At 45.1% G+C, this 26,576-nt stretch overlaps 1 protein-coding gene across 9 annotated transcripts in view; it reads left to right on the top strand.

Annotated features, from left to right (window-relative positions):
- Positions 1-26,576, top strand: part of CFAP57 (cilia and flagella associated protein 57) — a 184,810-nt gene that overhangs the window by 128,620 nt on the left and 29,614 nt on the right. For all 9 annotated transcript variants that reach the window (XR_007358069.2, XM_048861528.2, XM_048861522.2 and 6 more), the window contains 3 exons: positions 13,378-13,494; positions 16,960-17,094; positions 17,180-17,323. Coding sequence is in view for 8 of the 9 variants with exons in the window: in XM_048861528.2 (XP_048717485.1) it covers positions 13,378-13,494; positions 16,960-17,094; positions 17,180-17,323 (396 nt within the window). In the remaining variant the exon portion in view is untranslated. The remainder of the gene's footprint in view (positions 1-13,377; positions 13,495-16,959; positions 17,095-17,179; positions 17,324-26,576) is intronic.

The following is a 26,576-nucleotide window of genomic DNA, read 5'->3' as shown; positions in this document are numbered from 1 at the left end:
AGTTGCTGCCTCAGTTCCAACCACTGACCATGGATTCATGTGAGCCTTCTTCAGTGTCAAGATCTTTACTCTTTTAATAATTATATAGTTACTAACACTTAAAGTATTAACAACTATTAGTATTACTGTTAGCAATGGCAGATTTGAAGAACAAGAAATACAGATTTAAAAGATATTTGTCATGTCCTGCAGTTTTCCAGGCATCAGACACCTATGCATGGTGCTTAGGAGAAGGGCACCCCCTTCTCATTGCACTGTCTGCAGGATTTTCACACTGCAAGCTAGAAAGGAGAGGCAGAACAGATTTGAGGCCCTCTTTCTGGAAGAAGCCTTATCAGTTAAAACCTGTGGATCTGAGGTTCCTAATGCTCCAGATAAAAGAGATAAGAGGCCTGAATAGACTTCAGGACCTTCTGGTATCAGGAAACCTTCTACTTACAAAGCATCAACTTTGGCACCAAGCTCCAGATTTGAAAAGATTGAGCATTTGGTAACAAAACCCTTGGACCTATTTCTAATAAGGGTACAGACAGTAATTGAAACAGTCTTGGACAAAAGACAGTCTATACCTGAGGCCTCTGCAGAACTGGGACCTTCAGTTTTGAGAAAAAAGGCCAAGACTAAACATCTTTTGGTGTGTGGCATTGTTTCTCATTCTGGGGATCCTCCAGATTGTAAGTATGTGGATCCTCGATGCACCACAGAGGTGAGATCTAAAACAGACAGTATCATCAAATTATCTTCTTTGCTTAGTTCCTAAGAAATTAGCAGATCCAGGTATTCCATCAGCACCATCTTATGTGGTTACCACACAGGTACATGTGTAACTGTGTTACTTGGATCTTCTAGGTTCTTCGCTGAGACAAGAAGAAAGATGTTTGGATAAGGATTTGTCACAAAGCTCTCCTTCTCACAAGTGACACAAAGCTGTTTCCTCACCACATGAGTCTTTGATTATGTTACCTCCATCTCCCAGGACACCTATAGGGTCACCTTGACAACCTGGTGTGTGTGTTGTCTTCCTGATTCCTGTTTCTGTTTTGTTTCCTGGTTCTTGATCCCTGAACTCAGTGTTCCTGTTCCTTTTTCTTTTGCAGGGAAAAGCTGCTTAGGACCTGCTACTACATATCTGCTATTTGAAGTGTTATGTTTTGTTGAGATTGTTGCTGACCTAATCAGTTTATGGTTATTACATGTTTTGATTGACAACCTACCTGTGTGTCTTGCTTAGTTTGTTTGTTTTTGCTTTTGGGATTACTGCTCTGGGATGTATCAGAGTGTAACATTATGGTGATGAGTATATCTATTCTCAAAAAGAAAAGGAGTACTTGTGGCACCTCAGAGACTAACAATTTATTTGAGCATAAGCTGTGCTACATTACAATGCTAATAAGCGATGGTCACATAAACACCACCCTATACTGGAAACCTACTGACCGATGAAGTGAGCTGTAGCTCACGAAAGCTTATGCTCAAATAAATTGGTTAGTCTCTAAGGTGCCACAAGTATTCCTTTTCTTTTTGCGGATACAGACTAACACGGCTGCTACTCTGAAACCTATATCTATTCTGAAACCCATGCAGCCTGTTGAATTGATACGTTATTAGGAATTTTTTGAACTATATGCAGCTTGTGCTGACTGTGAGGTTGCTAGGTTACCCTTGTTGCAGAACTGCTTATGCCATAATGGCACTGATATTTATGATGGATTCTCAAAGCCCAGGTTCTCCTTTTATGTAACTGTTCAGTGTCACGAGTATTTTGGCACTGGCAGTTCTGTTCTGTTAAAGAGGAAAATGTTTTTTGAAGCTCACCAGCCACCCAACAAAACCTTGTGTGAGTTTGCATGTCATTTGTGGCAGTTGACCCAGGAATTTGAGGACATCATGATGAGAGGAAGGTGATCAGGAACAGTCAACATGGATTCACCAAGGGCAAGTCATCCCTGACCAACCTGATTGCCTTCTATGATTAAATAACTGGCTTTGTGGATATGGGGAGAGCGGTGGATGTGATATATCTTGACTTTAGAAAAGCTTTTGATACGGTCTCCCACAATATTCTTGTCAGCAAGTTAAAGTAGTATGGATTGGATGAATGGACTATAAGGTGGATAGAAAGCTGGCTAGATTGTCGGGCTCAATGGGTAGTGATCAACGGCTCGGTCTAGTTGGCAGCTGGTATCAAGCAGAGTGCCTCAGGGGTCGGTCCTGGGGCTGGTTTTGTTCAACATCTTTATTAATGATCTGGATGATGGGATTAATTGAACCCTCAGCAAGTTCACATATCAACAATCTAGGGGGAGCGGTAGATACGCTGGAGAGTAGGGATAGGGTCCAGTGCACTGTTCCCTCTAAGCTGTGCGCGTGAACACAGATCCTAAACCCCGTGCACACGGTGAAACACTGTGCGCACAATAATTTGCACAGAAGAAATTTTTTGCACACACGGCCTGTCAAAAATTAGAGGGAATGTTGGTCCAGAGTGAGGTAGACAAATTGGAGGATTGGGCAAAAGAAATCTGATGAGGTTCAACAAGGACAAGTGAAGAGTCCTGCACTTAGGATGGAAGAATCCCATGCACCGCTATAGGCTGGGGACCGACTAAGCGGCAGTTTTGCAGAAAAGGACCTGGGGATTACAGTGGACGAGAAGCTGGACATGAGTCATCTGTGTGCCCTTGTTACCAAGAAGGCCAATGGCATATTGGGCTGCATTAGTAGGAGCATTGCCAGCAGATCGAGGGAAGTGATTATTCCCCTCTATTTGGCACTGGTGAGGCTACATCTGGAGTACTGTGTCCAGTTTTGGTCCCCCCACTACAGAAGGGATGTAGACAAATTGGAGAGAGTCCAGTGGAGGGCAACGAAAATGATTAGGGGACTGGAGCACATGACTTACGAGGAGAGGCTGAGGGAACTGGGGTGGTTTAGTCTGCAGAAGAGGAGTGAGGGGGGATTTGATAGCAGCTTTCAGTTACCTGAAGGGGGGTTCCAAAGAGGATGGAGCTTGGCTGTTCTCAGTGGTGGCAGATGACAGAACAAGGAGCAATGGTCTCAAATTGCAGTGGGGGAGGTCTAGGTTGGATATTAGGAAACACTTTCACCAGGAGGGTGATGAGGCACTGGAATGGGTTACCTAAGGAGGTGGTGGAATCTCCATCCTTAGAGGTTTTTAAGGCCTGGCTTGACAAAGCCCTGGCTGGGATGATTTAGTTGGTGTTGGTCCTGCTTTGAGCAGGGGGTTGGACTAGATGATCTCCTGAGGTCTCTTCCTACCCTCATCTTCTATGATTCTATGATCAGGTTCAGGAATATTTCTGTGACTGATGTAGTCAGTGACTGCTTGGGTAAATGGCTACTGGCAGAAGATGTTAGAATGCTAATTTTTAATGTCACGGTTGCTAAGAGTGAGGCATTTGAGAGGGCTAGAGCTGAAAAGGGTTCTATGATTCAGCCTGTTGCAACCTTTGTGTCTACATTTAAACCATCAGCTGCTCCTCCTACTTCCATCACCCACAGTCATACAATGCTACCTACTCTCTCTCTCCAAGGCCTCAGCAGCTAAAGTTGTCAGTTCCTCACTGTTTCTGCTGTGGTAGTATAGGTCACTTTGCCAGTTTCCCTACCTGCCCAGTTAGAACTACTGTGTTCCAGGCTTGTGGGAAGGAAGGCCTCTTTAAGTTAGGGTGACATGGTACAGTGGTTCACAGAGATAGGAGGCCTGAAGTGCATACTGTGAATGTAGAACCACATGAGACTATTGTTACCAGAGACTCTAATATTTCCTTTACTACAGTCTTCTCATGTGGCAAAGTGCTGGAGCTGGTATCCTGTATTGTGGAAATTAATGGTACACCACTCAAGTGCATGGTGGATATGGGTGCTGAACTTAACGTTCTCCCCTCTGAGTTAGTTAGAATCATAGAATCATAGAATATAAGGGTTGGAAGGGACCCCAGAAGCTCATCTAGTCCAACCCCCTGCTCAAAGCAGGACCAATTCCCAGTTAAATCATCCCAGCCAGGGCTTTGTCAAGCCTGACCTTAAAAACCTCTAAGGAAGGAGATTCTACCACCTCCCTAGGTAACGCATTCCAGTGTTTCACCACCCTCTTAGTGAAAAAGTTTTTCCTAATATCCAATCTAAACCTCCCCCACTGCAGCTTGAGACCATTACTCCTCGTTCTGTCATCTGATACCATTGAGAACAGTCTAGAGCCATCCTCTTTGGAACCCCCTTTCAGGTAGTTGAAAGCAGCTATCAAATCCCATTCTTCTCTTCTGCAGGCTAAACAATCCCAGCTCCCTCAGCCTCTCCTCATAACTCATGTGTTCCAGCCCCCTAATCATTTTTGTTGCCCTTCGCTGGACTCTCTCCAATTTATCCACATCCTTCTTGAAGTGTGGGGCCCAAAACTGGACACAGTACTCCAGATGAGGCCTCACCAATGTCGAATAGAGGGGAACGATCACGTCCCTCGATCTGCTCGCTATGCCCCTACTTATACATCCCAAAATGCCATTGGCCTTCTTGGCAACAAGGGCACACTGCTGACTCATATCCAGCTTCTCGTCCACTGTCACCCCTAGGTCCTTTTCCGCAGAACTGCTGCCTAGCCATTCGGTCCCTAGTCTGTAGCTGTGCATTGGGTTCTTCCGTCCTAAGTGCAGGACCCTGCACTTATCCTTATTGAACCTCATCAGATTTCTTTTGGCCCAATCCTCCAATTTGTCTAGGTCCTTCTGTATCCTATCCCTCCCCTCCAGCGTATCTACCACTCCTCCCAGTTTAGTATCATCCGCAAATTTGCTGAGAGTGCAATCCACACCATCCTCCAGATCATTTATGAAGATATTGAACAAAACCGGCCCCAGGACCGACCCTTGGGGCACTCCACTTGATACCGGCTGCCAACTAGACATGGAGCCATTGATAACTACCCGTTGAGCCCGACAATCTAGCCAACTTTCTATCCACCTTATAGTCCATTCATCCAGCCCATACTTCCTTAACTTGCTGACAAGAATACTGTGGGAGACCGTGTCAAAAGCTTTGCTAAAGTCAAGAAACAATACATCCACTGCTTTCCCTTCATCCACAGAACCAGTAATCTCATCATAAAAGGCGATTAGATTAGTCAGGCATGACCTTCCCTTGGTGAATCCATGCTGGCTATTCCTGATCACTTTCCTCTCATGCAAGTGCTTCAGGATTGATTCTTTGAGGACCTGCTCCATGATTTTTCCAGGGACTGAAGTGAGGCTGACTGGCCTGTAGTTCCCAGGATCCTCCTTCTTCCCTTTTTTAAAGATTGGCACTACATTAGCCTTTTTCCAGTCATCCGGGACTTCCCCGGTTCGCCACGAGTTTTCAAAGATAATGGCCAATGGCTCTGCAATCACAGCCGCCAGTTCCTTCAGCACTCTCGGATGCAACTCGTCCGGCCCCATGGACTTGTGCACGTCCAGCTTTTCTAAATAGTCCCTAACCACCTCTATCTCCACAGAGGGCTGTCCATCTCTTCCCCATTTTGTGATGCCCAGCGTAGCAGTCTGGGAGCTGACCTTGTTAGTGAAAACAGAGGCAAAAAAAGCATTGAGTACATTAGCTTTTTCCACATCCTCTGTCACTAGTTTGCCTCCCTCATTCAGTAAGGGGCCCACACATTCCTTGGCTTTCTTCTTGTTGCCAACATACCTGAAGAAACCCTTCTTGTTACTCTTGACATCTCTGGCTAGCTGCAGCTCCAGGTGCGATTTGGCCCTCCTGATAACATTCCTACATGCCCGAGCAATATTTTTATACTCTTCCCTGGTCATATGTCCAACCTTCCAAGTTCCCAGTTTGGACATTGTCTGAGTACAGTGGTGATAAAAGCTTGGAATTTGTATGCCTTGCAGACAGTGGGTGAAGCTGTATCCTCTGTGCTTTACAAAGTCATAGCCTGGACGGCATAGTTTTACATTGTTAAAGGCTCAGTTGTTAATGCTGTCACATTATTGTTGTATGATCTGTGCTTACAGCTTGGTATTATACATGAATTTGCACAGGACACCTCAGGTGTGGCTATGTTGGCTAGAATAGAAGGGAATGCCCAAAGTATTGTTCAGAGACACCAGAAATTATTTAATGGAGACAGTGTGTGTTCTCTCTGCATTAGCTTTGAATGCCAAGCCCTTTGCACCACCTGCACATTGTATACCACTTGCACGTTGTTTACCTCCTTGCACTTGTGGACAAGATCTGAGCAGAACTGCAGCACATGAAAGATAATGGTGGAGACAGAAGGGTCTACAGACTGGAGCTCATCCACAGTGATCTTGTATAAGTAGGATGCCAGTATTCAACTGCGCACAGATTTTAGGGCACTGTGGTAGGCGGCACTCACCTCCTAAGTGCCCTCTAGTGGCTATTGCGGTACTGCAATCTTTTTCTGTTCCTGGTATTCCCTGTAGGTTGCCAGCCTCACTAGGTGGATCTTCAATGGCTCAGCCTTCCATTCAAGTCACAGAGTCACAAATATACCCCTTCCACGGTAGCAAAGAGTTCACTAAACTGTCTGCCCTCACCAGAGTCTTCAGCCCCATCTCCGGGCCCTTTAAATCCAGCCTATTCTTGGGCTTCTGAGAGAGCTTTGTACCCTTCTCAGGGCTTAGGCCACTTTGCAAGTTGCTGTTGGGAGAACCTGGGCCCACCCACTATTCTGAATTCCAATCCAGAGACCCTATAAACAGCAACCATGTATGGCTTCCTTTAATTGCTGCTGCATTCCCTGGGCCTCTTCCCACCTGGACCCTTTACCTTTTCCCATTACCTTAGGGCTAAAGTTCTCAGGTCCTCTCTCCCAGGTCCTGTAAATGCAGCCTGTAAAGCTCCTTTGGCCAGAGAGGAGCACCGTTCCTCGCCCTTCTGGTCCCAGCCAAGAACAGCCCTGCTGCTCCTCTTAGCTGAGCCTGCTCATTGGCTGCTTCCATTCTGATTGGCTGCTTCCACAAGGCATCTCTAGGCAGGCCTAGAGGACCCATTTCCGCTACTCCTTTCTGGGGCTGGATGTAGTAGGATTGTAGGGCCTCCAGCAGTGTACCGGGTACACTGTGTCACAGGCACTTAATAAATATGTCAAATGTGAGCGGTTTCAACTGCCAATCTTCAAAGAGATTTGCTTGGTAAGTGGATCTTGAATTTTCTGTCTGTTGGACTACCAATCAAGTTATTGGCAAATATTTGTGATGGAGAGTTTGCAGCTACTATTGACTTTCAGCACATCATTTGGGAGGTACTGCTAGCAGTGACTTCCTTCTGGCTTAGTCTCTGCTCTGGAGGTATTTCAGAGAGTTGTCTCTCAGCTCTTTGATAATATCCAGGGTGCATATTGCTATTTGGATCACATTCTCATCTTTACTAAGACCTTTCCTGAACATGATTCTTTTCTGGATCAGGTACTAACCCAACTCCAACAAGCTGACATAAAGTTGAATGCAGCCAAGTGTAGTTAAGATGCTGTAGCGTTTCTAGGACATTCTCTGTCAGATTATGGTGTGAAACTGACACCTGAACAGCTGCAAGTTGTTGCTTCACTACCCTACCCACTGATCATAATGGTTTATGTTCATTCTTTGGCCTCTCTCAATACATAGGTGGGCTTCCTATGCCCTATTTTAGTACATCAAAAAGCCTTCAAAAACAGACTCCAACGAGTGACTGCTGAATTTAAATGAATTTGCAAACTGGATACAATTAACTTAGGCTTGAATAAAGACTGGGAGTGGATGCATCATTACACAAAGTAAAACTATTTCCCCATGTTTATTCCCCCCCGCCCCCCAACTGTTCCTCAGACGTTCTTGTTAACTGCTGGAAACGGCCCACCTTGATTATCACTACAAAAGGTTTTCTTCCCCCCTCCCCCCTGCTCTCCTGTTGGTAATAGCTCATCTTAAATGATCACTCTCCTTACAGTGTGTATGATAACACCCATTTTTTCATGTTCTGTGTGTATATAAATCTCCACACTGTATTTTCCACTGAATGCTTCCGATGAAGTGAGCTGTAGTTTATGAAAGCTTATGCTCAAATAAATTGGTTAGTCTCTAAGGTGCCACAAGTACTCCTTTTCTTTTTGGAAGAACAGTTGGATCACTCTCTTCCTCTCAATGCAGATCTGAGCCCAGATCCGATAAGAAAATAAATTGGGGATACCACTCAGGTAGAGATCCACAACAGCAACAGAGGTGATAGAGTTCTCTTAGATGACGGTTACATTCTGATGCACCCCAGAACAGCAATCCCCTGATGAAAAAATGAAGTAAGAAACACAAATAGATTGTCAGTCAAAACATGTAATAACCATGAACTGGTTATGTCAGCAACAGCCTGAACAAAGATATAACAGTCGGAACAAGAGATATGTAGCAATAGACCCTGAGTAGCTTTCCCCACTGCAAAAGAAACAGGGACAGGAACACCAAGTTCACGGAGAAGGAACCGGGCAACAAAACAGAACCAGGAAGGCAACACACACCAGTCATCATAATTTCTTTCCCTTCTCCCCAAAAATTCAGTGGTACCTAGCAATGTTCCCTCTAATTTTTCCCATCCATATGTGGAATGAATTTTGTTATGTGCACCAAATTATCGTGGTAATGTGCAGATGTGTGCCACCAACAGAAACAAAAAAACTAGATATATATATTTAAAAATTTACCATAGGGATAATTACTTCAGCCACGACAGGTTAGGCATTTTAGTACTCACTACTCAAAGAATTAAATTTAAGCGTAAGAGAGAAATAGAAATTATAAATGGCATAGACCAGTCAAAAAACTCAAACAGCACTTTGAAAGAATACAATTACAGAGTGTGTGTGCATTGCAGGAAGTATCAAGTAGTAACAACACCACCACCACAAGTATGTGCTGGGAGATTAGTGTGAAAGACTGTGTGTGTGTGTGTGTGTGTGACAGAGAGAGAGAGAGAGAGACAAAGTGTGTGTGTATGTGTGACACATTGCGACTTTTAGGTCTGTAATCGAGTGACCAGAGAGATTGAAGTGTTCTCCGATTGGTTTATGAATGTTATAATTCTTGACATCTGATTTGTGTCCATTTATTCTTTTACGTAGAGACTGTCCAGTTTGACCAATGTACATGGCAGAGGGGCATTGCTGGCACATGATGGCATATATCACATTGGTAGATGTGCAGGTGAACAAGCCTCTGATAGTGTGGCTGATGTGATTAGGCCCTTTGATGGTGTCCCCTGAATAGATACAGTTGGCAACGGGCTTTGTTGCAAGGATAGGTTCCTGGGTTAGTGGTTCTGTTGTGTGGTGTGTGGTTGCTGGTGAGTATTTGCTTCAGGTTGGGGGGCTGTCTGTAGGCAAGGACTGGCCAGTCTCCCAAGATTTGTGAGAGTGATGGGTCGTCCTTCAGGATAGGTTGTAGATCCTTGATGATGCGTTGGAGAGGTTTTAGTTGGGGGCTGAAGGTGATGGCTAGTGGCGTTCTGTTATTTTCTTTGTTGGGCCTGTCCTGTAGTAGGTGACTTCTGGGTACTCTTCTGGCTCTGTCAGTCTGTTTCTTCACTTCAGCAGGTGGGTATTGTAGTTGTAAGAATGCTTGATAGACATCTTGTAGGTGTTTGTCTCTGTCTGAGGGGTTGGAGCAAATGTGGTTGTATCGTAGAGCTTGGCTGTAGGCGATGGATCGTGTGGTGTGGTCTGGGTGAAAGCTGGAGGCATGTAGGTAGGAATAGCGGTCAGTAGGTTTCCGGTATAGGGTGGTGTTTATGTGACCATCGCTTATTAGCAGTGTAGTGTCCAGGAAGTGGATCTCTTGTGTGGACTAGTCCAGGCTGAGGTTGATGGTGTGATGGAAATTGTTGAAATCGTGGTGGAATTCCTCAAGGGCTTCTTTTCCATGGGTCCAGATGATGAAGATGTCATCAATATAGCGGAAGTAGAGGACGAGCATTAGGGGACGAGAGCTGAGGAAGCATTGTTCTAAGTCAGCCATAAAAATGTTGGCATACTGTGAGGCCATGCGGGTACCCATAGCAGCGCCGCTGATTTGAAGGTATACATTGTCCCCAAATGTGAAATGTCTATCACCTTCAGCCCCCAACTAAAACCTCTCCAACGCATCATCAAGGATCTACAACCTATCCTGAAGGACGACCCATCACTCTCACAAATCTTGGGAGACTGGCCAGTCCTTGCCTACAGACAGCCTCCCAACCTGAAGCAAATACTCACCAGCAACCACACACCACACAACAGAACCACTAACCCAGGAACCTATCCTTGCAACAAAGCCCGTTGCCAGCTGTGTCCCCATATCTATTCAGGGGACACCATCATAGGGCCTAATCACATCAGCCACACTATCAGAGGCTCGTTCACCTGCACATCTACCAATGTGATATATGCCATCATGTACCAGCAATGCCCCTCTGCCATGTACATTGGCCAAACTGGACAGTCTCTATGTAAAAGAATAAATGGACACAAGTCGGATGTCAAGAATTATAACATTCATAAACCAGTTGGAGAATACTTCAATCTCTCTGGTCACTCGATTACAGACCTAAAAGTCACAATATTACAACAAAAAGACTTCAAAAACAGACTCCAACGAGAGATTGCTGAATTGGAATTAATTTGCAAACTGGATACAATTAACTTAGGCTTGAATAGAGACTGGGAGTGGATGAGTCATTACACAAAGTAAAACTATTTCCCCATGTTTATTCTCCCCCTCCCCCCCCCACTGTTCCTCAGACGTTCTTGTTAACTGCTGGAAATGGCCCACCTTGATTATCACTATAAAAGGTTTTCTCCCCCCCTCCTCCCACGCTCTCCTGTTGGTAATAGCTCATCTTAAATGATCACTCTCATTACAGTGTGTATGATAACACCCATTTTTTCATGTTCTGTGTGTATATAAATCTCCTCACTGTATTTTCCACTGAATGCATCCGATGAAGTGAGCTGTATCTCACGAAAGCTTATGCTCAAATAAATTGGTTGGTCTCTAAGGTGCCACAAGTACTCCTTTTCTTTTTGCGAATACAGACTAACATGGCTGCTACTCTGAAAACTGTTTTTCCAGAGGCTCAATCTTGAGGGGTATTTTTTAAATCAGACTATCATAAATTCATGCATTCTTCTAACTATGATATTATACCAGACTGGGCAAGTTGGCAGGAGTGGCAAGGGCCTCCACTGATGCCTTGGCCATACTGTCCAACTCCAGGATTTCCATATCGAGCTCCTTCAAGAGGTACGACCTGGGTTCTGCATTGAGGCAATGATGTTTCTGTAGATCTGGGACACTCGGATCTGATACCAAGCAATAAGTCCCTTGTACTGATCCAAAACATCTTATATGATGAAGCAGAGGAAGGTGATACACCTCTAGAAATCAAGATTTTGCATCAGGACCAGGAACTCTCCAGATGAAAATGTGGGAGTAGGCTCAGCTTCCTCACTTTCTGAGTTAGTTAGCAGAAGGGTTTCTACTTTAAAATTACCCTGTTTTACTGGTGGAAATGTCTCATCCTGTCTTTTAAATCCTTGGAAATACCTCTACAAGGTTTCTCTGCCCATTCTGGAGGGTCGCTGACAGCCAGCAAAATCAGTGTGGTATACTCTGACTTCCTGTCCACCAATTGTTAAAAAAACAGTTAACTCCTCGTACAGGATCTGATAATGTTTTTCTTGTTTCCACCTCCCTTCTCCCACTAATTCTGTGGTAATAGCTGCAGTGATCAAGAACAGGATATTTACATTCTACCCCCAGTGACAAAGAGGGAAAAAATTAGATTATTTGGGAAGAAAATTATTTTCTTCATTTTATTTAAACATGAGGATAGCTAACTATCTAACTGTCTGGGTAATGTGTGACATGTTAATTTCATTTAAAAAACTAGAACAATATAAAATTAACATGGCACATGTTAAATTAATGGATTAAAAAAAGATTTGGAGATCATGGTGGATAATCAGATGAACGTGAGCTCCCAGTATGAGGCTGTGGCCAAAAGAGTGAATGTGATCCTGGGATGCATGAACAGGGGAATCGTGAATAACAGTAGAGAGGTTGTTCTACCTCTATATTTGGCACTGCTACAACTACTGCTGTCATACCGTGTCCAGTGCTGGTGCCTGCCGTTGCTAAAGAAGGATGTTGCTAAATTGGAGAAGGTTCAGAGAAGAGCTACCAGAATGATTAAAGGATGAGAAAACCTGCCTTCTAGTGCTCAATCTATTTAACTTAACAAAGAGAAGGTTAAAGGCTGAGTTGATTACAGTCTAAAAGTATCTCCATGGGGCAACAAATATTTACTAATGGGCTCGTCAATCTAGCAGAGAAAGGTCTAATACAGGGGTGGGCAAACTTTTTGGCCCGAGGGCCACATCGGGGTTGCAAAACTGTATGGAGGGCCGGGTAGAGAAGGCTGTGCCTCCCCAAACAGCCTGGCCCCCACCCCCTATCCACCCCCTCCCACTTCCTGCCCCCTGACTGCCCTCCTCAGAACTCCCGACCCATCCTAACCACCCCCTCCCAGGTTCCCCCGCCCCTAACTGCCCCCCAGGATCCCACCCCTTATCCAATCCCCACTGCTCCCAGTCTCCTGCCCCCTATCCACACACCCCGCCCCCTGACAGGCCCCGACCCCCCCGGGACCCCATGCCTATCCAACCCCCCACTGTTCCCTATTCTCCATCCTCCCTGCAGAACCTCTGCCCCATCCAATCGCTCCCTGTCCCCTGACTGCCCCCCAGGACCCCTCGCCCCTTATCCAACCCCCGGCCCCCTTACCATGCCACTCAAAGCAGCATGTCTGGCAGCCGCACCCCCTGGCCGGAGCTAGACACACTGCCTCTCTGCTCGGCAGGAGCGCGCAACCCCACCACCCAGAGCGCTTGTGGCACGGTGAGGTGAGACTGCGGGGGAGAGGGGACAGCAGGGGAGGGGCCGGGTGCTAGCCTCCCTGGCCGGGAGCTCAAGGGCCGGGCAGGATGGTCCCGCAGGCTGGATGTGGCCCGCAGGCCGTAGTTTGCCCATCTCTGGTCTAACACAGTCCAATGGCTGGAAGTTGAAGCTAGACAAATTCAGACTGGAAATAAGGCTTACATTTTTGACAGTGAGGGTAATTAACCATTGGAACAATTTGCCAAGAGTCATGATAGATTATCCACCACTGACCATTTTAAAATCAAGATTGGATGTTTGTATAAAAGATATGTTGTAGGAATTATTTTGGGGAAGTTCTGTGGCCTGTGTATTAGATCCCTTCGGTTTTGTAATCTGTGTTTTTCCTTCACTCATGTCTCTTTCACAGTCCCAATCCCCTTCTTTTGCTTCCTTGCAGATGGAGGGAGAACTGGAACGTTTCCACCAGCAGAACATGCAGCTGGAACTGAACATCACAGAGCTACGACAGAAGCTAAAGGCCACTGACCGTGAGATGCACAAGGAGCAGCAGAAGGTATGGGGCACAACCTTGATGGCAGAGATCTCAAGTCATTCAAAATGCAAGCTGTCAGGAACATGGATAGTATAGATGCATGGCTTTGGGGTCAGAGTTTCCCTTCTTGGGTACTGTGCAGAAGTGAAGGGGAAGAGAGGCTCTGGCAGGAGGGATCAGAGACACAAGCATTCCAAGTATGAAGGCTTGTGGGAGAGTTGGATATTACAGAGAGGTAGATAGTACCGAAGCTCCAGCCATTTGGTCTAACAGAGCCTGTGTGCATTGTCCTTCTGGATATGCTGCAAGGTCTGTGTATTCACTTAGGATTCATAGAGTAGTTGGGGAGAGGGCTAAACGAACCTCTCTGCCACACCCAAGGCAGAGAGTTTGGGAATATATGGCCTCAGCAACCTATTCCCTCCCAAGAGTACCATCTGGGCTGGACCTCTGCAATGACATGCAGTAATTAGTCAGGAAAGGTACGGGGAGGGAGTTGTGGATGGATATCAAAGCATACTTATAGTGGAAGGAACCATGTCAGAGGTGTATGAAAGGTCAGAGAGGAAGAAGCAAGAGGTTTGAAAGTGGGCATGAAGGAATTTAGTAGCCAAGGATAGGATTGGGGAAGCAGGCAGGGTATCATAGAATCATAGAATATCAGGGTTGGAAGGGACCCCAGGAGGCCATCCAGTCCAACCCCCTGCCCAAAGCAGGACCAATCCCAACCAAATCATCCCAGCCAGGGCTCCATCAAGCCTGACCCCAAAAACCTCCAAGGAAGGAGATTCCACCACCTCCCCAGGCAACGCACTCCAGTGTTTCACCTCCCAGTGAAAAAGTTTTTCCCAATATCCAACCTAAACCTCCCCCACTGCAACCCGAGACCACCACTCCTTGTCCTGTCTTCCTCCACCACTGAGAACAGTCCAGAACCATCCCCTCCGGAACCACCTCCCAGGTAGCCGAAAGCACCCACCAAATCCCCCCCCATTCCTCTCCTCCGCAGACCAAACAATCCCAGTTCCCCCAGCCTCCCCCCACAAGCCATGTGCTCCAGACCCCCAATCATCTCTGTTGCCCTTCACTGGACTCTCTCCAGTCCACCGACATCCCTCCTGCAGTGAGGGGCCCAAAACCGGACACAGCACTCCAGATGAGGCCCGACCAATGTCGAATAGAGGGGGACTACCACGCCCCTCGATCCACTCGCCACGCCCCCACCCACACATCCCAAAATGCCACCGGCCCTCTTGGCAACAAGGGCACACTGCTGACCCACATCCAGCCTCTCGTCCACTGCCACCCCCAGGTCCCCCTCCACAGAACTGCTGCCTAGCCACTCGGTCCCCAGTCTGCAGCTGCGCATTGGGTTCTTCTGTCCCAAGTGCAGGACCCTGCACCTATCCCTATTGAACCCCATCAGACTTCTTCCGGCCCAATCCTCCAATCCGTCTAGGTCCCTCTGCATCCCAGCCCCGCCCTCCAGCGCATCTACCACTCCCCCCAGTCCAGTATCATCCGCAAACCTGCTGAGAGTGCAATCCACACCATCCTCCAGATCATTTATGAAGATATTGAACAAAACCAGCCCCAGGACCGACCCCCGGGGCACTCCACTCGACACCGGCTGCCAACCAGACATGGAGCCACTGATCACCACCCGCCAAGCCCGACAATCTAGCCAACTCTCTACCCACCCTACAGTGCACTCATCCAGCCCATACTTCTTCAACCTGCTGACAAGAACACTGTGGGAGACCATGTCAAAAGCCCCGCCAAAGTCAAGAAACAATACATCCACCGCCTTCCCTTCATCCACAGAACCAGTAGTCTCATCATAGAAGGCGATTAGATTAGTCAGGCATGACCTTCCCTTGGTGAATCCATGCTGACTGTTCCTGATCACTTTCCTCTCATGTAAGTGCTTCAGGATTGAATCTTTGAGGATTCTTTGGGGATGGGTCCTGCTTTTGAGCGGGGGGTTGGACTAGATGACCTCCTGAGGTCCCTTCCAACCCTGATATTCTATGATTCTATGATTCCATGATCCCTCCGGGGACTGAGGTGAGGCTGACTGGCCTGCAGCTCCCAGGATCCTCCTCCTTCCCCTTTTCAAAGATTGGCACCACACCAGCCTCTCTCCAGTCATCGGGACTTCCCCCGCTTGCCACGAGTTTTCAAAGACAATGGCCAATGGCTCTGCAATCACAGCCGCCAATTCCTTTAGCACTCTCGGATGCAACTCGTCCGGCCCCATGGACTTGTTCACGTCCAGCTTTTCTAAATAGTCCCTAACCACCTCTTTCTCCACAGAGGGCTGGCTATCTATTCCCCATGTTGTGATGCCCAGGGCAGCAGTCTGGGAGCTGACCTTGTTCGTGAAGACAGAGGCAAAAAAAGCATTGAGTACATTAGCTTTTTCCACATCCTCTGTCACTAGGTTCCCTCCCTCATTCATTGAGGGGCCCACACTTTCCTTGGCTTTCTTCTTGTTGCCAACATACCTGAAGAAACCCTTCTTGTTACTCTTGACATCTCTTGCTAGCTGCAGCTCCAGGTGCGATTTGGCCCTCCTGATTTCATTCCTACATGCCCGAGCAATATTTTTATACTCTTCCCTGGTCATATGTCCAACCTTCCACTTCTTGTAAGCTTCTTTTTTATGTTTAAGATCCGCTAGGATTTCACCGTTAAGCCAAGCTGGTCACCTGCCATATTTACTATTCTTTCGACACATCGGGATGGTTTGTCCCTGTAACCTCAACAGGGATTCCTTGAAATACAGCCGGCTCTCCTGGACTCCTTTCCCCTTCATGTTAGTCCTCCAGGAGATCCTACCCATCCGTGTATAGAGTGAGCAAATAAGAAACTTTGCGCCAGAGAGAATGAGGAGAGGGTGTTGATATGAAGCCATCAAGTTAAGAACATAGCTACCATCGGCACCTGTTTTTCTGTCCTGTCACCTGTTACATTTACTTGTTGCATCTTGTTTCTAGTAAGATTGTAAGCTCTTTGGGCAGGAACTACATCTGCCTATGTGTTTGTTAGGGTGACCAGATGTCCCAATTTTATAGGGACAGTCCCGATTTTAGGGGCTTTTTCTTATATAGGCTCCTATTACCCCCACCCCCGTCTCGATTTTTCACATTTGCTGTCTGGTCACCCTAGTGTTTGTGCAGTGTCCAAGATAATAGGATCCTTAACCTGAATGGGGCCTCCAAGTACTAGTGCAGTACAAGTAACAATGCAATTCCCATGGGGTGAGAAGTGTTAGTTATTGGCAAGGTTTGTTACTGTCTTAAGTGTGACAGCACTCAAAGGCCAAGAAGGTTCTCTCTCCAACTGGGAGATGTCCAGATGGCACATTCTTAAAAACAAAAAATAAGAACACATGAGGATTCTCAACAATTCAGCTAGAGCTTCCAGGAGGTCCTCATGCATGACAGTGTTCCCTGAGTGGTTGTTCATGTATAATTCTTGCAGGAGCGAGACATGGAAGCTCTTGTGAAGCGGTTTAAAACGGATCTTCATAATTGTGTGGGCTTCATCCAGGAGCCCAAAAAACTGAAGGAGGGGATCCGGGAACTCTACAGCAAATACGTGCAGCAGGCAGACATGGTGAGTTAAGGGTCTTTCCTCTCCATGGTAGATGAGCGCATCTCTGGTGTCACATCTTCTGAGCCTGTGTATTGTCTCTCGTCAGGTGGAGATTGTGGGGGTTGACACAGATCTGCAGCAGGAGTACACCCGGCAGAGAGAGCATCTTGAGAGAAATCTGGCAACGCTGAAGAAGAAGGTGGTGAAGGAAAGTGAGATCCACCGAGCTGATAATGTGCGGATCATGCAGGTACATGGCCCATTTTCTTTGCTCCTGGCAGGGGCAGATGGAGGGAGAAGCTGCACACCAGAGAATTCCTCTTTCTCAGGCTTCCTTGCTGCAGTAGATTCTCAGGAGTCTGAGAAGATTTCTGTTTGATACCCTCCCAGAATTCCACTTAGACTGGAACTCTGGACGTTTTCTAAGTTGCTGAAGAGAAGGTGTTTAAAAGTGCCGTGTTTTCTCAAAGTGATGGATGGGGTGGAGTGGGATCTGTAAGGGAAGAGATGGCTGGAACAGTTGCTATTTCCAGTCTCTGTGTGAAAGTTTACACTTTCACGGTGTAAATTGCAGGACGAAGGGGTCTCCGCTATATGTGAATATCAGGGTTTTCTTTGTGTAATGTAATTCTTCTTCAAGTATCCTCTGCATATTCCCAGTCATGGGATGCTCCAACTGGTGCAGCCTGGGTGATGGAATCTTAGCTAGCAGTGCCCACTAGAGCCCTCAAGTGCCTTCCTTGCTCCTCCCCTCAGTGATTGTGAGGTTGAGGGTATAAAAGGTGTTCCTCAGTTCCTCACCTCAATTCCTTCCAGCCATGACCATCTGATGGATTAGGAACTGCTCTGGGATTGTCCTGGATCTGTACTTCAAGTGCCTAGTTAGATTAGTTTTACTCTAGTTAATTCAGTCATAGTTAGTTTAAAATTTAAGTAGTTCTGAATAGTTCTAGATAAATTCTGTTAGTACCAGGATGACAGAAATGAAGACTAAGAAGCTGTGCTTTAAGAAATAGGTTTCCTGTCCATCAGGTTCCTGGCAGGCGATACTCATACTAGATATCTTCTGTGTTTGGGAAGAGGTCATTCTCCATCAAAATGCTCAGTATGCTCTGTGTTCATGACACAAGTGAAGGAGAGGCAAAATAGCCTGCAGGCAAATAGAGGCAGCTAAAAGGAGAGTTTTGGAGGGACTAGCTGCAGACTCTGTGTTGGGTGGTAATGGGACTTGGTGAGTGGTGTGTTTGGCCTGTCTGAGCATAGTTTGGTTGACTGTTTGTTTGTTGTTCTCTATGTATGTGGTGTAGGCTCTGAGTAAGCAGGCTGCCTTGCCAAAGGCTGCCAGCCTCTAACCCTTCAAGAATTTCTTCTCTTCATGTCCTTTGGCTCCTTGATTAATTTTGTTCTCAATATCTTGATTTTTTGCTGAGTTCTCATATCTTCTCTCTTTTTACCCTCCACTTTTGCTATTAGTTTAACCCGCTCCTAACTACTCTAGCCCAAGGAAATTGATCCCTCCTCTTACTGAGGTCATCCAAATTATACAGCTCCCTCTCCCTTTAGAAAGTGGACCAGTGCTCCACAAAACCAAAACCCTATGCCCTACATCACTTACTAGTCAGATATTCCAGAATTTCTGTCTTCCTTTATTTGTGGGACAGGAAGGATCTCCAAGAAGATCACTTAGACATTCTTCTGTACACTTACAACTTCCCTGAAGTCATCTATTATCTGCAAGATATGCCATGACACAGTGTCATTATTGCTGTTTGTGATGTGCTTGCTGTTTGACTGAAATATACCGTGTGGTCTGTTTGTTTGGGGGACCGTGTGCCAAGCCTAGGGGCCTGCTAGGCAAGGCTGAGAGCTTCTTAACGAGGTTTTGATCCCTAAGCCCTTTAGCACCCATCAACCCTTAGCCAGGGGGTGGGACTACTCAGGAAGACCAGGGCTTTAAAAAGCCCACTCCTAAGCGACCAGAGGAGCTAGTGAATAGGAGCGGATAACACAGGAGTTTTGCAAGGGAGTTCTCCAGTGAAGGAGGAATGATTACGTGACCCTTGGGGTAAGTGTTGTCTGTAGTGTGCGTGTTTAGAGGGGATGTGTGAAGGGGGGCTAGGTACATTTAACATTCTTGACACTTAAAGCCAAAAACACCCTCTGATAAAAACAAAACATCAACAAAGGAATAAGCTGCAGGAGTAAAAAGAGAATGCAGGCAGAAGTCCAGCAACAGAGTGGGGGCTATCCAGTTTATTGCCCCCAGTGCAGCATGTATGATTACCTGCGCTATGAGCAGGTGGTCTATGTGTGCATTCGGTGCAAGGAGCTCCTGGCCCTCAGAGACCGTGTACGGGCTTTGGAGGCCAGGGTGGCAGAACTGGAGGAGCTAAGGGAGGCAGAGAGGTATGCTGATGAGGCTTTCTGGGACACTGTAGATTTGTCCCACCTCTGGTCAGACAGCCCCTGCACTGTTAAGGAGGATGAAAGGCTCAGGGAAGGAGAACATCCAACAGGAGCAGAGGGAAACGATCACATAGTTGGGACCCTCCTTCCAGATGATGTCGTGGTATCCTCTTGCACTCTGGGAGAGGGAATTCCAGTTATTAGGAAGAGACAGGTATTAGTAATGGGCTATTTGATCATTACAAACATAGATAACTGAGTTTGCGATGACCAGGAAACGCATGGTGACTTGCCTACCTGGTGCAAAGGTTACGGATCTCTTGAGACATCTAGATAGACTTATGTGTAGTTCTGGGGAGGAACCGGTGGTCATGGTACATGTAGGAACCAGTGACATAGGGAAGGATAGGAGAGAAGTCCTGCAGGCCAAATTTAGGCTTCTAGGTAAGAGATTGATGTCCAGGACCTCCATGGTAGAATTCTCTGAAATGCTTCCAGTTCCACGTGCAGGGTCAGTTAGACAGGCAGAACTTCAGGGTCTCAGTGCGTGGATGAGGCAATGGTGTAGGGAGGAGGGGTTTAGATTTATTAGGAACTGGGGAAGCTTTTGGGAAAGGGGGAGTCTATACAGGAAGGATGGGCTCCACCTAAACCAAAATGGAACCAGATTGCTGGCACTTAAAATTAAAAAGGTCGTAAAAAGCAGTTTTTAAACTAAGGGCTGGGGGAAAGCCGAGAGGTGTGGAGGACCATGTGGTTTGGACAGAGACATCCCTTAGTGGAGCATCTATTAATGGAGATTCTCTGTGTCCTAATAAGGAGGAGAGGATGGAAGATGATAAAATACTGGTAGGATCTGATGAGAAACAGTCAAATGAAAAGGAGTCCCATTCAATTACATCATGTAATGGCAGACAGCTAAAAAGTGACAAGTTTTTAAAGTGCTTATATACAAATGCTAGAAGTCTAAATAATAAGATGGGTGAACTAGAGTGCCTGTGGATATTAATATAATAGGCATCACAAAAACTTGGTGGAATGAGGATAGTCAATGGAACATAGTAATACCAGGGTATAAAATATATCAGAAGGACAGAACAGGTCGTGCTTGTGGGGGAGTGGCACTGTATGTGAAAGAAAGCGTAGAATCAAATGACGTAAAAATCTTAAATGAACCAAACTGTACCATAGAATCTCTATGGATAGTAATTCCATGCTCTAATAATAAGCAGTAGAGATCTATTACTGACCACCTGACCAGAATGGTGGTAGTGACTGTGAAATGCTCAGGGAGATTAGAGAGGCTATAAAAATAAAAAACTCAATAATAATAATAATAATAATAATGGGGGATTTCAACTATCCCCCTATAGACTGGGTACATGTCACCTCAGAACGGGATGCAGAGATAAAGTTTCTTGCGACCTTAAATGACTGCTTCTCGGAGCAGTTAGTCCTGGAACCCACAAGAAGAGAGGCAATTCTTGATTTAGTCCTAACTGGAGTGCAGGATCTGGTCCAATAGGTGAATATATCTGAACCGCTTAGTAATAATGACGATAATATAATTAAATGTAACATCCCTTGTGGCAGGGAAAACACCACAGCAGCCCAACACTGTAGCAATTAATTTCAGAAAGGGGGACAACACAAAATTGAGAAACTTAGTTAAACAGAAATTAAAAAATACAGTGCCAAAAGTGAAATCTCTGCAAGGTGCATGGAAACTTTTTAAAGACATCATAATACAGGCTCAACTTAGATGTATACCCCAAATTAAAAAACATAGAGAACCAAAAAAGTGCCGCTGTGCCTAAACAACAAAGTAAAGGAATCAGTGAAAGGCAAAAAGGCATGCTTTAAAAAGTGGAAGTTAAATCCTAGTGTGGAGAACAGAAAGGAGCATAAACTCTGGCAAATGAAACATAAAAATATAATTAGAAAGGCCAAAAAAGAATTTGAGGAACAGCCACCCAAAGACTCAAAAAGTAGTAGCAAAATTGTTTTTAACTACCTCAGAAGCAGGAAGCCTGCTAAACAACCACTGGGGGCCACTGGACGATCAAGATGCTAAAGGCCATTGCAGAGAAATTAAATGAATTCTTTGCATCAGTCTTCACAGCTGAGGATGTGAGGGAGATTCCGAAACCTAAGCCATTCTTTTTAGGTGACAAATCTGAGAAACTGTCCCAGATTGAGGTGTCATTAGAGGAAGTTTTGGAACAAATTGATAAACTAAACAGTAATAAGTCACCATGACCAGATGTTATTCACCCAAGAGTTCTGAAGGAACTCAAATGTGAAATTGCAGAACTACTAAATGTTGTCTGTAACCCATCATTTAAATCAGCTTCTGTACCAAATGACTGGAAGATAGCTAATGTGATGCCAGTTTTTAAAAAGGGCTCCAAAGATGATCCCAGCTATTACAGCCTGTAAGCCTGATTTCAGTAGCAGGCAAACTCGTTGAAATTATAGTAAAGAACAAAATTGTCAGACACATAGATGGATATGATTTGTGGGGGAATAGCCAACATGGTTTTTGTAAAGGGAAATCATGCCTCACCAATTTACTAGAATTCTTTGAGGTGGGTCAATAAGCATGTGGACATCGGGGATCCAGTGGATATAGTCTACTTAGATTTTCAGAAAGCCTTTAACAAGGTCCCTCACCAAAGGCTCTTAAGCAAAGTAAGCTATCATGGGATAAGAGGGAAAGTCCTCTCATAGATCTGTAACTGGTTAAAAGATAGGAAACAAAGGTAGGAATAAATGCTCAGTTTTCCAAATGGAGAGAAGTAAATAGTGGTGTCCCCCAGGGGTCTGTACTGGGACCAGTACTATTCAACATATTCATAAACAATGTGGAAAAAGGGGTAACCGGTGAGGTGGAAAAATTTGCAGATGATGCAAAACTACTCAAGATAGTTAAGTTCAAAGCAGACTGCGAAGAGTTACAAAAGGATCTCACTAATTTTGATATGGATAGAGCCCTCTTTAATGTTTTTAATGAAGTAAATGCTAATGGAAACTGCTTGATCATGGGAGACTTTAACTTCCCAGATATAGACTGGGAGGACAAGTGCTAGTAATAATAATAGGGCTCAGATTTTCCTAGATGCGATAGCTGATGGATTCCTTCATCAAGTAGTTCCTGAACCGACAAGAGGGGATGCCATTTTAGATTTGGTTTTGGTGAGTAGTGAGGACCTCATAGAAGAAATGGTTGTAGGGGACAACCTTGGTTCAAGTGATCATGAGCTAATTCAGTTCAAACTGAATGGAAGGATAAACAAAAATAAATCTGGTTTCAGAGTAACAGCCGTGTTAGTCTGTATTCGCAAAAAGAAAAGGAGTACTTGTGGCACCTTAGAGACTAACCAATTTATTTGAGCATAAGCTTTCGTGAGCTACAGCTCACTTCATCGGATGCTGTGACTAGGGTTTTTGATTTCAAAAGGGCTGACTTTCGAAAATTAAGGAAATTAGTTATGGAAGTGGATTGGACTGAAGAATTTATGGATCTAAAGGCAGAGGAGGCCTGGGATTACTTCAAGTCAAAGCTGCAGAAGCTATCGGAAACCTGCATCCCAAGAAAGGGGAAAAAATTCATAGGCAGGAGTTGTAGACCAAGCTGGATGAGCAAGCGTCTCAGAGAGGTGATTAAGAAAAAGCAGAAAGTTTACAGCGAGTGGAAGATGGGAGGGATCAGCAAGGAAAGCTACCTTTTTGAGGTCACAACATGTAGAAATAAAGTGAGAAAGGCTAAAAGTCAAGTAGAGTTGGACCTTGCAAAGGGAATTAAAAGCAATAGTAAAAGGTTCTACAGCCGTATAAATAAGAAGAAAACAAGGAAAGAAGAAGTGGGACTGCTAAACACTGAGGATGGAGTAGAGGTTAAGGATAATCTAGGCATGGCCCAATATCTAAACAAATACTTTGCCTCAGTCTTTAATGAGGCTAATGAGAATCTTAGGGAAAATGGTAACATGACAAATGGGAGTGAGGATATGGAGGTAGATATTACCATATCTGAGGTGGAAGCGAAACTCGAACAGCTTAATGGGACTAAATTGGGGGGCCCAGATAATCTTCATCCACGAATATTAAAGGAATTGGCACATGAAATTGCAAGATCATTAGCAAGAATTTTTAATGAATCTGTAAACTCAGGGGTTGTACCGTATGACTGGAGAATTGCTAACATAGTTCCTATTTTTAAGAAAGCGAAAAAAAGTGATCCGGGTAACTACAGGCCTGTTAGTTTGACATCTGCAGTATGCAAGGTCTTGGAAAAAATTTTGAAGGAGAAAGTAGTTAAGGACATTGAGGTCAATGGTAAATGGGACAAAATACAACATGGTTTTACAAAAGGTAGATCGTGCCAAACCAACCTGATCTCCTTCTTTGAGAAAGTAACAGATTTTTAGAGAAAGGAAATGCAGTGGATCTAATTTACCTAGATTTCAGTAAAGCGTTTGATACCGTGCCACATGGGGAATTATTAGTTAAATTGGAAAAGGTGGGGATCAATATGAAAATTGAAAGGCGGATAAGGAATTGGTTAAAGGGGAGACTACAACGGGTCATACTGAAAGGTGAACTGTCAGGCTGGAGGGAGGTTACCAGTGGAGTTCCTCAGGGATCGGTTTTGGGACCAATCTTATTTAATCTTTTTATTACGGACCTCGGCACAAAAAGTGAGTGTGCGCTAATAAAGTTTGCGGATGATACAAAGCTGGGAGGTATTGCCAATTTAGAGAAGGACCAGGCTATCATATAGGAGGATCTGGATGACCTTGTAAATTGGACTAATAGTAATAGGATGAAATTTAATAGTGAGAAGTGTAAGGTCATGCATTTAGGGATTAATAACAAGAATTTTAGTTATAAACTGGGGATGCATCAATTAGAAGTAATGGAGGAGGAGAAGGGCCTTGGAGTATTGGTTGACCACAGGATGACTATGAGCTGCCAATGTGATATGGCCGTGAAAAAAGCTAATGCGGTCTTTGGATGCATCAGGCGAGGTATTTCCAGTAGGGATAAGGAGGTGTTAGTACTGTTATACAAGGCACTGGTGAGACCTCATCTGGAATACTGTGTGCAGTTCTGGTCTCCCATGTTTAAGAAGGATGAATTCAAACTGGAACAGGTACAGAGAAGGGCTTCTAGGATGATCCGAGGAATGGAAAACGTGTCTTATGAAAGGAGACTCAAGGAGCTTGGCTTGTTTAGCCTAACAAAAATAAAGTTGAGGGGAGATATGATTGCTCTCTATAAATATATCAGAGGGATAAATAGCGGAGTGGGAGAGGAATTATTTAAGCTCAGTACCAATGTGGACACAAGAACAAATGGATATAAACTGGCCATCGGGAAGTTTAGACTTGAAATTAGATGAAGGTTTCTAACCATCAGAAGAGTGAAGTTCTGGAATAGCCTTCCAAGGGAAGCAGTGGGGGCAAAAGACCTATCTGGCTTCAAGATTAAACTCGATAAGTTTATGGAGGAGATGGTATGATGGGATAACATGATTTTGGCATTAATTGATCTTTAACTATTCATGGTAAATAGGCCCAATGGCCTGTGATGGGATGTTAGATGGGGTGGGATCTGAGTTACGACAGAGAATTCTTTCCTGGGTATCTGGCTGGTGAATCTTGCCCACATGCTCAGGGTTCAGCTGGTCGCCATATTTGGGGTTGGGAAGGAATTTTCCTCCAGGGCAGATTGGAAGAGGCTCTGGGGGGTTTTCGCCTTCCTCTGTAGCATGGGGCATGGGTCACTTGCTGGAGGATTCTCTGCACCTTGAAGTCTTTAAACCATGATTTGAGGACTTCTGCAGCTCAGACATAGGTGAGAGGTTTATTGCAGGAGTGGGTGGGTGAGATTCTGTGGCCTGCATTGTGCAGGAGGTCAGACTAGATGATCATAATGGTCCCTTCTGACCTTAATATCTATGAGTCTATGTTATCACTCAAGAAAGAGATCTTGAAGTCATTGTGGATAGTTCTCTGAAAACATCCACTCAAGGTGCAGCGGCAGTCAAAAAAGTGAACAGAATGTTTTGGAATCATTAAGAAAGGAATAGATAATGAGACAGAAAATATCATATTGCCTCTATGTCAATCCATGGTACACCCACATCTTGAATACTGCATGCAGATTTCATTGCCCCATCTCAAAAAAGATATATTGGAATTGGAGAAGGTTCATAAAAGGGCAGCAAATATGATTAGGGGTATGGAACAGCTTCCATATGAGGAGAGATTAATAGGACTGGGACTTTTAAGCTTGGAAAAGAGACGACTGAGGTAGGATATGATAGAGGTCTATAAAATCATGACTGGTATGGAGGAAGGAAGGAAGGAAGTGTTATTGACTCCTTCTCATGACACAAGAACTAGGGGTCAACAAATGAAATTAATAGACAGCAAGTTTAAAGCAAACAAAAGGAAGTATTTCTTCACACAATGCACAGTCAACCTATGGAACTCTTTGCCAGAGAATGTTGTGAATGCCAAGACTATAACAGTGTTCAAAAAAGAACTAGATAAATTCATGGAGGATAGGTCTATCAATGGTTATTAGCCAGGGTGGGCAGAAATGGGGTCCCTAGACTCTGTTCGTCAGAAGCTGGGAATGGGCAACAGGGGATGGATCGCTTGATGATTACCTGTTCTGTTCATTCCCTCTGAAGCACCTGGCATTGGCCACTGTTGGAAGATGGGGTACTGGGCTAGATGGACCTTTGGTTTGACTCAGTATGGCCATTCTTATGTTAGGTGTTGTTGGACATAAGGCTGATAGTTTGCCCATCTGGAGTATGAATACCATGGAGAAAGTCACTTCTGGAACCCACACAATGGATTCCTTTCACAGGGGCCAAATTGGACTGAGTTATCAGCACAGTCTTTCTGCCACAGGAAAGCTTTATGAAAATAAGGTGGTCTGTACTTCTCCTCCATCATTCTCCAGAACATATGGTCTTCTAAGGGCTCTTACATCAACCACCTCTGTAATACTATATGTTCGTCTTTGAATGAGAGTGTTGCAACATTAGTTAGTGCACAAGTACAAACCTAGTATAGAGA

This window comes from Caretta caretta, chromosome 8 (assembly GCF_965140235.1).
Source record: "Caretta caretta isolate rCarCar2 chromosome 8, rCarCar1.hap1, whole genome shotgun sequence".
In the NCBI taxonomy this organism is placed as follows: Eukaryota; Metazoa; Chordata; order Testudines; family Cheloniidae; genus Caretta; species Caretta caretta.
The sequence above is the reverse complement of the archived record's forward strand: the minus strand, read 5'-3'. Positions and strand labels throughout refer to the sequence as shown.